This window comes from Asparagus officinalis, chromosome 5 (genome assembly GCF_001876935.1).
Source record: "Asparagus officinalis chromosome 5, Aspof.V1, whole genome shotgun sequence".
In the NCBI taxonomy this organism is placed as follows: domain Eukaryota; kingdom Viridiplantae; phylum Streptophyta; class Magnoliopsida; order Asparagales; family Asparagaceae; genus Asparagus; species Asparagus officinalis.
Window position 1 is genome coordinate 20,244,344 of NC_033798.1, and position 13,411 is coordinate 20,257,754.

At 42.1% G+C, this 13,411-nt stretch overlaps 1 protein-coding gene across 3 annotated transcripts in view; it reads right to left on the reverse strand.

Annotated features, from left to right (window-relative positions):
• The window catches only part of LOC109843842 (glucan endo-1,3-beta-glucosidase 6-like), a 23,655-nt gene extending 10,850 nt beyond the window's left edge, over positions 1 to 12,805 (reverse strand). The window contains exon 1 of one of the 3 annotated variants that reach the window (XM_020412803.1): positions 11,749 to 12,805. In XM_020412803.1, the coding sequence (XP_020268392.1) occupies positions 11,749 to 12,077 (329 nt within the window). In that variant the 5' untranslated portion in view covers positions 12,078 to 12,805. The remainder of the gene's footprint in view (positions 1 to 11,748) is intronic. The other 2 variants (XM_020412801.1, XM_020412802.1) reach the window with 2 other exon arrangements.

Consider the following 13,411-nt stretch of genomic DNA (forward strand, 5'->3'; position numbering starts at 1 on the left):
TGGTGGCTAGGGTTGGCGGCTAGGCTCTGATACCATGAAGAAATTGAGAAACCCTAATTTTATTAATGAGATAACATGGGCTTATATAGACCCCAATAAACACATCTTACAAATAACCCCCTTAACTATACTAATATGACAACAGTTACAAGTGTCAAGGATATAGATACGTTGCTACCATCTGTACAACCCCGTTTAGAGTTAAAATTAATAAGCCGCCTATAACTGAATCAAAATCTATTCTTGAGGAAACCGTTAACCAGGTCGTAGAATTGACAGAATCTAACTCTGACAAGAGAATCCGGGATAGTAAAATTGAAGAACCACATACTTCCATTTCTTCAGAAACTACCCCTGCAATTGTGGAGTTGACTGAAGTTTCATGCAATGACAACACTCTGATTATTCCCCAAGCTACCCCTTTGATCACGGAGTTCACTGATAGTGATGTTATCTCTGAAGTTGTTCCTGAAATTGAAACTCCAACTCTTTCTGAACTCACTCTAATGATTGAAAACGTTGTTGATGTTCCCCACGAAGTCCTCCCGGACAAACATGAACCTATACATGACACCCAATACGTTCCTGGCTTAGTTCCTAAAGCGAATCACTCAGATATCTGTATGGAAGTTAACTCACAAACTGAGCATAGTAAAATAACTACCATATTTTATATCAAACCACCATGCATTGCCTCGACAGTCACTCACACATATACTGATCTATTTTTGGAATATATAGTGATTAGGGATACAAGTTTGAGCACGAATGTTTTTATTGATATTCGACCTAAGCTTGACATTTTAGATGAACTGCATACCTTGCAGAGTATTTCCTTTCTCTCTTATGTTAAGCGCACAAAAGCACTCATCTTTCATGCATTTGTTTGCATGTTCCTCGCTTTCACTATTAGAATAGGAAATTTGTTATGCATATTAACGAAGCAACGCCTAATTATTCCATTTGATAGAAGATGTCATGCATGTTAGACACTTCGTTGAGTTTACATCTGTCATTGATCGCATTATTTGAGTCTGCACTTCATACATAGTCATTTGAGTTGATTTAAATCATTTTGTTTTGATTTGCATTGATCATATATTGGGGAATCAGTGATCTAATTTGAATAAATACATTGTTAACTAAAATGTAGGATATGAAGTCAGGACATAATTTAAAACTGTTAATGTTGATATTTGAGATGGTTTGGACTTGTCCAATACAATTTTTTTTATAACTGTTTGTGATTTGACATGATATTTATGAACTTTCTCTTGAAATAATTAATGGCAATATTTATATTATCGATTTGGTCATAGTTCCATTCTCAATATTGATTGATTAAGCAGTGCATAATGTTTATTGACAATCCACTGATATAAACCTGACCCTAGCACATTGTTTCTAAGAGTTTTTTCACTTTACCTCACTTCTATATATTCACCCATGCAACAATGAATTTTGATAATATTCTAGATGGTGAATTTACGATGAGATCTAGCTAATGATTTGAGATGCAGGAAAGTAACTGGTGGTGGATTAAGATGCAGGCATAGTATATTGAAGATGATAAATTTCTACAACTAACTCGACGGGGTCAAGTTTTCTCCCACCCGGGGAGAATGATGAGGACAACAATGACAAATTTTCATATTTGCTTATTTAACTTTTTTTATTTTAGTTTTGAATAAGGAAGATTTGGCAAGTTTGACCAGATCTTAATTTAGTTTTAATTGCGAGAGATTTGAGGGATTTTTCTATTTTGGTAAGGTTTTTATTGAGAGATTTGACTATATCTTTTTTTGGTTTGTTTCCATTTTTATAACATGTTGTGTGCACGTAGTTTTTCTTTATAAATAAGGTTGTATGAGGCCATTGAGAATCAATGAAGATTTGAATCAAAAATTTTTGGTTAGCTAATTGTTGGTGTGAAGCCTCACGGGTGTAAAACCCTAAGACCGACCCCTTGTTCTTTCTCCTCTTTCCTCAATCAGCCGACCCCCTACTCTCTTCCTCCTCCACAACCGCCGATCCCCCTACTCTTCTCCTCCTTCACTGCTTCCGACTCCCGCCCGCCTGCCTTGTCCTGATGCCTACTCGACTGCCTCATCCCGACTCCCGCCCGATTGCCTCGTCCCGACGCCCGCCAGAGTATTTGAACTTGAGTGGGATCAAATAAGAACTGTGAGAGTTCTTGTAGGTGTGCAGTATGATTTGCAAATTTAGAGAATTTGGATAAGAATCCAGAATTCAGGCCTCTCAAATTGAAATAGTATTTGTATATATACCAAGGGTATAATGGTAGATTAGTCACTTCGGCCGAGCACTGAGAGACAGTGGCGAAGTGTGGACTGACGGCTGCGTCAGCACCTGCTTTACAGGTGTCAGTTGGTGACTGGGGGAATGATCACTTCAACATTGAATGCAAGGTTTTAAATATCGGATATCGGGGAAATATCGGATGGTCAAAATTCATATCGAATTGCGGATATCGGGGAAATATCGGGGATATGTGGTAAATATCGGAATGTCATAATGAATATTTGCATACATAGTATAATGCATTAAAATGTAATCTCAACATATGTAATGAAATTTAAACATACAAAATATGAATAATATATGTTTAGGATCACTAATCAACCTTCTAAAACAAACAAAAGTACAAAGCAACGTTGCAACATTCGATCTGCTTTTTTTAGGACAAAATGTCATTTGATATAATGGGGAAATCTTGATATCTCGCCAAAAAATTCCAAACACGGTATATTATTTTGCAACAAGCTATATAAATATATATATATTGGTCTACATATCAGCTAATATATTGGCCATACCGGGGATTTATCACTCAAAATAGTTAAAAAGCGATAAAGGATATTTAAAGACCATATCGGTTGCGGCAAGCCCTGTAAAAGGATATATCGAGGGATATATCGGGCCATGTCGGGAATATTTAAAACAATGATTGAATAAGAAGTGGGTGGTGGCACGGCGGTGCCCCACATGGTCCGATGAGTCATAAAGGCTATTGGGGCTAGAGGTATGATGTGTCAGCCATGCATTAAATGCGATGTCGACACGTTGCCAGAGTGAGACTCAAGGAGAAAATAGTCCTTTAACTTTGCCGAGAAGTCACGCCTTTCGAGTCGTCCTCGTGAGGCGTTGAATAAATAGTCGAGTGGACTCCTAGCGAGTCGTCTTCGACAAAAGGGTTGACTAGTACTGTCTTTCGAGTCGACATGAAGGAGTATCCACTCGACGAGTCGGCTAAGTCAGAATCCCTGCTGGGCCTAGGCCGCCAAGTTGATGGGCCGTTATATGTAGAAATACACTTGTCCGTTGCTCGGCAATAAAATTGTGTTGCTCGGCAATAAAATTGTGTTTTGACGAAAGGGGATAAAGAATATGAAAACCCTAATCTTATTATGCAATCTCTTGGGCTTATATAGGCCCCTACAAAATACAACTTACAAATAAATCCCTACATATTACTCATATGTCAACACTCCTCCTCAAGATGGGCGAAAGATATCCACTAAGTCCATCTTGTCACATCCTCTAATCATATCTAACGAACTAAGTCCTTTAGTCAGACAATCTGCTGCCTGATCCTTAGTTGGAACATGACTTAACTCCAGTAGTCCATTGTCTAATTTCTCTTTGATGAAGAACCTATCGATCTCGATGTGTTTGGTTCTATCATGCTGCACTGGGTTGTTGACGATACTGATGGCTGACTTGTTATCACACCACAGCTTCATCTGGGATCCTTGATCCAGCTTCAGCTCCACCAACATACTCTTCAACCACAACAACTCTGCAACTCCTAAGGCCATGGCTCTATACTCTGCTTCAGCTGTTGACCTCGCTACCACCGATTGCTTCTTGCTCTTCCACGAGACCAAGTTACCTCCTATAAAGATACAATATCCTGAGGTGGATCTCCTGTCATCAGCACAGCTAGCCCAATCAGAGTCGCAATAACCCTCGATGCTCACATGTCCATTCTTTCTGAATATCAGCCCCTTTCCGGGGGCACTCTTTAAATATCTCAGAATCTGGTACACAGCGTCCATATGATCCTTCCTCGGATCGTGCATGTAGCGACTCACCACGCTCACTGCAAAAGAGAGATCAAGACGTGTGTGACTCAAATAGATCAGCCTTCCCACCAACCTCTGGTATCTGTCACGATCAACTGGTTCTCCAGCCTCAGCACCTAGCTTGAACTTTTGGTCGATCGGTGTAGTTGCAGGTTTGCACCCTAACATCCCTGTCTCTTTGAGAAGATCCAGTGCATACTTTCTCTGGGATAGGACGATTCCCTCCGCTCCTCGAGCTATCTCTATTCCAAGAAAGTATCGAAGCAAGCCAAGATCTTTCACCTCGAATTCCTTACCCAGTCTCATTTTGAGTTGAGCAATCTCCTTCTCATCATCCCCTGTAATAATCATATCATCCACATATACTGCAAGTATGGTAATGTGGCCTTCACTCCGTCAAAAGAACACTGTATGGTCGGCGTTGATCTGTTGGTACCCCATACCAATCATAGCCCTTCTGAATCTGTCAAACCAAGCACGATGAGACTGCTTCAGCCCATAGAAAGACTTCTTCAATCTGCAGACCTTTCCCACTGTCTGATCTGTACCGAATCCTGGTGGTATCTCCATGTATACCTCCTCCACTAGATCTCCATGAAGAAATGCATTCTTCACATCTAGTTGGTGTAGCTTCCATCCACCATTTACTGCTAGAGAGATTAAGGTCCGAACAGCGCTCATCTTCGCCACCGGTGCAAAGGTCTCGTCATAATCGATGCCATATGTCTGACTATATCCTTTTGCCACCAGACGAGCCTTGTAGCACTCAACTTGTCCATCTGGATTCTGCTTCACAGTGAAGACTCACTTGCATCCAACTGCTCTCTTCCCTTCTGGTAGTTTTACTAGCTCCCAAGTACGGTTCTTCTCTAGAGCTCCTAGCTCCTCGTGCATAGCCGCTTTCCACTTTGGGTCCTTCTTAGGAACCTGCCAATTGTTAGGTACAGTAACAGAGTCCAATGATACAATGAATGCCCCATGTGCAGGGTGGATATTAGAATATGATACAAATTAGGCAAGATCCCAACCATATCTATCGGGAGGATTTCCCGCATTACTACGAGTAGTCCTCCGTACTGATATTGGTGTGGGAGGAGTAGGGGGAGGAATGTTATCAGTAGGGAGAGGAATGTTATCAGTAGGAATGTTATCACCTTGGGATGAAACTGGTGGTGGTGTAGGTGTTTCAGGAGTCGAGGTAGGCGTTGGCAAGAGACTTGGCAGTACTAGTGGCACTGTAGGTACTGTTCCTGCAATTTACTCTGGTGGTGGTGTAGGTGTTTCAGGAGTCGGGATAGGCGTTGGCAAGAGACTTGGCAGCACTAATGGCACTGTAGGTACTGTTCCTGCAATTTGCTTGCCCTTCCTACTATAAGTTAGTAGCTCCCCCTGAACCGTGGGCCTAACACCTATTGTCTCATTTTCCTTTTCTTCGTCATTCTCCTGCTCCTCAACCAATTCTCCCTCCCAAGGAATCGATACATAAATGGATTTCTCCACATTGTTCACCGTTCTCTCACCATTCTCCTCCTCTCGCCTCATACTTCTAGTATTGGGCGAGTTACCAGCGGATGAAGTTACCTTCTGGGTGTAATATGGCTCGAGTTCTCGAAAGTGCACATCCATGCTCACAAACAACCTTTTCTCCACCGGGCTCCAGCAAACATATCCCTTCTGAGTAGCAGAATATCCCACAAAGATGCACTTCACAGCTCTAGGGGCAAGCTTCCCGACAGATGGCCTGTTGTCCTTCACAAAACACACACAGGCAAACACTTTGAGTGGAAGGATCCCACCATTATCTCCCTTCAATATCTCACACGGAGACTTCCAATCCAACACTCTCGAGGGCATTCTGTTGATCAATGTTGCTGCGGTCAATACTGTTTGTCCCCGTAATGTTTCTGGGACATTCATAGAGATCATCATGCTTCTAGCAACCTTTAAAAGATGTCTGTTCTTCCTTTCCGCTACCCCATTCTGAGCTGGTGTGTATGGACAGGTTGTCTGGTGATGTATTCCTTGAGCTGACAAATATTCTTCAAAGGCTCTGTTGGTATACTCCGTCCCATTATCTGACCTCAATACTTTCACCACTGCTCCGTATTGAGTCTGAACAGTCCTATGAAAATTTTGGAAGCACCCAAACACATCACTCTTATTCTTCATCAGGTATAACCAAGTAACACGAGAGAAGCAATCAATAAATGTAACAAAATATTTGTATCCATTCATAGAACTTGTGGAACAAGGCCCCCAAACATCTGAATGTACCAGGTCAAATGCATGAGAACTTCTATGACCAGAACTAACATAAGAGCTTCTAGTAAGCTTTCCAAACTCACATGCATCACACACAAGTTTCTGTTTATTTGCTTTCTCAAATAAAGAAGGATACAATCTACCTAAAACACTAAAGGATGAGTGTCCCAAACGCTGGTGATGGAGCATTAACTCATTTTCAGCACTCATTTTAGATCCTACTCCTGCTTCCTCTATGACTGACACCAATGCTGAATCCAGCCCTTCACGATCCAGATACCACAGTCCACTAGCTGTTTGAATACTATCAGGCGATGCTAAGTGAGTATATGATGAGAACTCACTAGCATTACCTATCACATGACGAGACGCATCGGAGTCGACTATCCACTCTGATGATCTGTCAGGAGATATAGAAGTAAGAGCATGTATGTCATCAGTACCTTTGGTCGGATGAGCATAGCTAGCAGTGTTGCCTCTGGCGAAGAACGAAGTGGATGCCTCCGCAATACCACTCCTCAAATCTCCATCCCCTGCTATTTGCTGTTTTTTCTTGAGTATCGTGAGGAGAGCAAGATCCTCCTCTGTAAAGACCACCTCAGCTTCTTCTTCTTCTGCTACCGTCAGTTTCGCCTGATTTCCTACTCCTCTTCCACCTCGTCGACCCCCACGGCCACGACCACGACCTCCAAACTGTCCACGTCCACCCGAATCTCCTTCCTTGGGTGGCTTGGTGCAAGCATGCCTTAGATGACCCACCAGTCTCTCCCCTAGATCCAGTGTTGCTAGAGGCTGTCAGTGCTGACTTCACCACAGGAAGTTCACATGTCCCCGCCTGCAGCCGAATGCGAGTCTCCTCCTGGATCATAGCAGAGACAGCCTCCTCAAGCGTGGGAATCTTCGGCTGAGCTAGCAGCAATGCGATTCGCTGAGCGAACTCTGATGTCAATCCTTTAAGAAACACCATAGTCCTCTCTTGTAGAAAGGCCTCCCGCTCTTTACATCCCGGGTCCTTGCAGCTAGTCCGGGGAGAAAAATGATCATAATCCAGCCACAGGCGTTCCAGCTCTGTAGCATATTCCTGTACAGTCCTCTCTCCCTGGACTGTGGCGTTGATCTCTCCTTTAATCTGGAATACACTCAGGTTATTTCCCACTCCATCATATGTCCTCCTCAACTTCTCCCAAACGTCCTTCACCTTCTCAATGCCATCCACCGTGGCGGCGATCGTCGGGACCAACGAGTTGAGAAGCCAGATGTACACCAACATATGAGTGGACTTCCACTCATCTCTTCCCTCCGAGTTCTCCTCAGGTTCTGTCGCCTCTCCTGTCAAGTAACCCTCCAGGTTCCTCCCTGCAAGGGTGTATCTCACCCGCCGCGACCAGCTCAGGTAAGTACTCGGTCCATCAAGCTTCAGATCGATGGTCGGAAGCTCCAACTTCTTCGATGGTTTTGTCGCACTCTCACCAGCCGACAACTTCATTAGCTTCATCAAAGTTAACACCTCCGCGGGGTTCAACTTCTTGATGATCTCCTCCATCGAATAGGCTTCAGACCCACCACCTGTTCAGCTTCTCTTCTGACCCTTGTTGTGTGCAGTAAAAATTTCGGTAGCACCTCTGCTGCACAACAAGAGTAGGATCTCAAACCAATTCTCGTTTCTCAGAGGAAACAAGAACCAAAACCAGTTATATATCTCATCGATGTGAGATATATACTCTTCCTGTCATCAGTTCGAGGACTGAGTCAAGGGAACCCATGCCAAACTCTAGGTCTAGCATAGCGCAGCAAGCGGCGGCAAAGGTCTGAGGGGGGGGCTGTTTGGGATCGGAAAAACAGGGGGGCGCCGCCATCACCCCCCCTCTCTCACCTGGCCGCCCACCCCTCACTGGAAACCGCCCCCCTTCGAATCATCCTTCCCATCGCAGCCCCCCACCGGACAAAAGCCCCCCCCACCGGATCATCCTCCCCACCTCGCTGGCCCCCCCCCCTTTTGTTTTCCCGAGTCGAAACCCCCTCCCCTCTCTGTTTTCGGGCCGAAACCCCCCCCCCACCTCTCTGTTCACCGATTCTCCGATCCCAAAACCCCCTCGACACCCCTCAGACCCGAATCCCCCCTCAGACCCGAAAACCCTCAGACCTACCGAACCCCCCCAACCTTTGACCGCCCCTTGCTGCGCTATGCTAGACCTAGGCGGCTAGGGTTTTGGCGGCTCTGATACCATAAAGAATATGAAAACCCTAATCTTATTATGCAATCTCTTGAGCTTATATAGGCCCCTACAAAATACAACTTACAAATAAGTCCCTACATATTACTCATATGTCAACAGGGGAACACCATAACAGGAACATACTCATATACAAAGGAATAATATAACGTACCTTAGCATAGTCTATAACAAACAGCAAACTTGTTTATAAAGCTATCAAAATGAAGATCATTCTTCATAGATCTGTCACGTACACCTTGCCCAATAGTCAGAGGTAACCACATTGATTGATCAGCAAGAAACCTCCACTTACAATCATCAACCTGATACTAACTCTTAAATACTGAAATTTGAAGAAAAAGTTATAAAAGCTCTAGGCATTGTTCTCTTGTGGTATGTTTTTGCATGTGCCTCTTTATGAAAGCCCTCTATATGTTGTGGAGGGGAAGAAGAGACATAACTTAGTCCACCTAGGGTGATAGGAAATCAGACACTCTAAGGAACCGACTTGGCTACAGAGGAATCCTAGAACAGACTTCACCACTAAATAAAGTCCAATGTGATTTTGACAGTTGACCATGGTGTTAGGGTGTATTTAGGCTGCAATAAATATGGAAAACCAGAAAATTGCTCTGATACTAATGGTTGCAAATAGGACACAATTAGCTTCGATAATTTGTGCAGGAGATTCGCATGGATCTACCGATTTAGATCTACTCCATTTAACAAGGGCAAACGATCTACTTGCAATAGGGAAACACAAGAAAAAAGAAAAAAAATCTGAAACTATTAATTAAAAAAAAGAACAAATGAGAATATCGCAGACTAGTAGAATCTTTGAAAGACAAAAGATTTAACATGATCCAACAATTGCCTACATCCACAGGGAGAGAATAAAGTCTTCTTTATTATCAGAGATTACAAGATCTAGCCTTTCTTAAGTTATTCAAGATCAGTACAAGAATCCTCCTCTTGATCTCGCAAAAGCTCCTCACATACCCCAAGTTTCACTTTTGTTTCTTCTCCACACTCTATTCAACCCTTTTCAAGCTTTTCTTTGGCTTGGTCAAACACTAGACATGACAAACAATGCTATTTACAGAGTACTATCCTGTGCATAAAAGAAATACCTGAAAATCTATCCAAACCAGCCCGAAAAACAGCCTGCGACAGCCTGAAGTGACTACAGGCTGCTCACCGCTGACATTGGGACAGTATGCGGTACTTCAGACTATAGCACAGCCTGTTGCTGTGATGTCAAAGTGGTTGGACGGTGTTCTTTTGTCATCTTCTGGGTTGAACACAAGGATAATCCTAACAAATAAGTGTTGGCAGTGAATTAATTTGTCATCTCTTCAGTTTTATCATACTAAACAGTAAGTACAAAACTTATTGGTAATTCAATATCTGCATCGCCTGTAAATATAATAAAACACATAAATAAAGACAATTAATTATACTCACATAGAAGTCAAAACTCACTAAGAAATTGTAAAAACATATTAAATTGATTTCTTTTTTTTTTTAACCCCCCCCCCCCCCCCCCTCTTTCTTTCATGCTTCCACCCAGAAGAAGAAACTCACGTTGGCTCCAAACGCAAGAAGTGACTGGCTACCGAATTTCTTTCGCCCACGCCATGCCCCCCCCGCCCACCACCCACCCAGGAAAAACTCATAACTCATTTCTACTCCAAAACCAGGAAACCCATTTTTTATTTCTGTGTTAATCACTTATTTACAGCCTAAAACACCCTAATAGTTAGTGTCATGTGTCAAAATCACATTGAACCTGATTTAGTGGAGGGACCGGTTTGTAGGATCTTCACAGTCAAAGTTGTAGGAAATTCAGATTCAGTGTTGGATAATATCCCTTGCTTCCAATTCAATGTCTGATAGCCTGGTCTAGCCCAATAAAGAGTAGACCAATTATTGGATATGCGCGCGAAGCATATGATACATTTGATTTATCTCCATTATAGTCAGGTTAATTGTCAACAATGCACATAAAAAAGACGTTGCTAAAATTTGTGTGCACAGATTGCCAAAGAAACCTGTACTCCCATATTTATACCTTGCTCACGCTAATTAAGTTGTGTAGGCTCAAATCTCAATCATATGCAAAATGGAGTTCGCAGAAGCGTGTCTCTCACACCCTACCAAAAGTAAGAAATGAAGCCAAAGCTATAAGTTTTGCTTGGGAGTATTTGGGCTCTTGGTGGGTTGAATGGGCCTCGGACAAAGGATTATAAACAAATTAACTCAAGAGATGAAACTGTTGGAATTGACCCCAAGGTCCCCAACTTCTTGAATATGTTACTCTTTTAAACTGTTCCATTGTGGAACTGTACTCACAAAAGAATTTTCAATGATCTCCTCGTTTCATTAAGTATATCCCAGTTATCCACAAGAAAGCATGGTCCTCATACTGGTAAGAAGGACAGGTAATCTATGTTACGTTTTGAACAAAAAATGTTTTTCCCCAAAACACGGCTACTTTTCAAACTTTATATTATAGTGTATGTCACTTAAACAACATCACACAGTGGCCAGTGGTAACTAAACCTATTGTCATCATAGGTCTGGAGTTCAAAGTTGACATTGCAAGAACACTAAATAATTTAAATAATTTTTCATAGGATGAAAAACTATAGGGGTTGGGCTTTTGGGCTAACCCCGGACCATGAATCGGGGCTAATATTTCAAATGTAGGACTATATTCACATATGAATTTTCCAACGTGATGTAAGTCATTTACATACGATAACGCGATAAACGCCAATTATAAATTTTTCACTAGGTAGCACCAATAATCTCATCAACAAAGATCCTTGTGCACACCAAAAAATTGTAAATTCCTCTATTTCCACAACTACAATTAAAAGGGCGAACAAATGGTATCAACCCTTCACCTTCTTTGTTCATCACCAAATACACATAAAATTCAAAAATAAGGATGCTTCCCACTTCCTCAATAGCAACGCTCTCTGTTAAACGTTGAAGGGTATCAATTGACTTATTAGTACAAATCTTAAGGAGGATTGGCCTTGTGGATATGCTATTAGAAAAAAATAAAGAGATATTAACATTATTAATCTAAAAAATAAATTGGACGTATAGCGATAATATGCAAGAGAATAACAATACTCAGACGCCAGAGGACAAACCTGATGTTAACTCCATCACTAACATACCCCGAGACATTTTTCGCCACCCAATTCTCCGCGGCCTTCATACTTGTCGCCAGGCTCTGCAGAAGCTCGTTGGGGATGCCGACCATCACCTCGATGTTGGTCTTCTTCAGCATGGTGAGAGTTGCGTCCTCGGCATCAAACAACTTCACCTTCTGAATCCCATTGTCTCTCAACATCTGCACCACTATAGATGGTGACAGAGGGTGACTTGCTTGTGTACCCCAGTTTGCCCCTATTCCACTCACTGAAACCATCATCAAGAACCAAGGAGCCAAACACAATACTACATAGAACCTCCCCATAGCTCAAAAAACCCAATCCTTATTTTCTTCCGAAGCTCGATTGGGTTTGTTCAGAAATATATTGCAATAAATCCTCCAACAATACACAAACACCAAAGCTTGTTTTACTTTCTCAAAGCTGAAAAGGGTTTTGCCCAGAAATCTTTTACTAATTTACTACTTTTAGCAAAGGGCACTAAAGCAACACTAATCGCTACAACCCACCAAAAAAAAAATCCTTAAAAAGGGTTAAAAACAACCTAAAAGTGATGGCAACAGGGTATAGCTAACCTCTAAAGCCTCCAAAAAGCAACAGGATCAGGGATTGCTCTGAATATGACAGGTTTAATTAGCTTACTATTGCAAGAATAAATTCAAAAATCCAGATGATTACCTCTCTAGGAGTCAAAACAAAACATACACATCTCTAGAAACTGCAGCAGGAAGCAAACTCGCAAAGAAAAACTAGCGCTGAGGCGTGAAAAGGTTGATACCCATATCTAGAAACTGCAAGATAAGGCTCAGAACAAAATTTTCATTATAAAGAAAACCCAACCCAAGTTGCTCGCTAAAATAATTACAAAACTTAATAAAAATTGGGAAAGTGAAGGGGACTGGGGGGATGAAGCGTAAGCATTAGCTAGGTTTTGAGAGTGGGGGGGTGATAGAGCTCAGGTATCTCAGCTGAGCTGAGCGTCAGCAGCATTAAAAATTCATAAAACAGTGTGCTCGGTGTACCGTAGGAATAACTTTTGCTGCCCGTCTCTTTCACTTGTATGCCGCTGAATTGGTTTCAAAATCGAAGGGAACACCTTAAAGTTAAACGAAGATAGAGTGTAACTTAACTGATTCGGACTTGCTAGAGGGACTTGGAAAATGACCATGATGATGTGGGACAGGGACCCACGGGTTACGAGTTTCTTTGGGGACCTGTTCGTGTCAGTGAAGTTAGGTTCTCTTTTTCCTTGCCTCGACTTCTTCGGAGTAATGCGTTGGTCTGCAGGGTCTTTACTCCTTTATTAGGTTTCTCTATATTAGTTCCTCACTACTTAGTATTTTGAAACTGGTAACTCGTAAAAATTACTATTGCGATATTTAGTATTTTAAAATTAGTCCCTCTTGAAATTTGAGGTATTATTACTGTTGGGGTTAACAATCGACAACCCGTGCTCTCCGAGTCTTGTGACGAACAATTAGCAAGTAAGAAATCACACCGAATCGAAAAACTTGCAGGAAAGAATAAATAAAAGAGAGAACACCGGATTTAACGAGGTTCGACAAACGTAATAGACTTGGTTTCTGTTTTGCCGCGATCGGTCGTCTAATACGAGTTATTGGTCGACTGACCAGAAGGT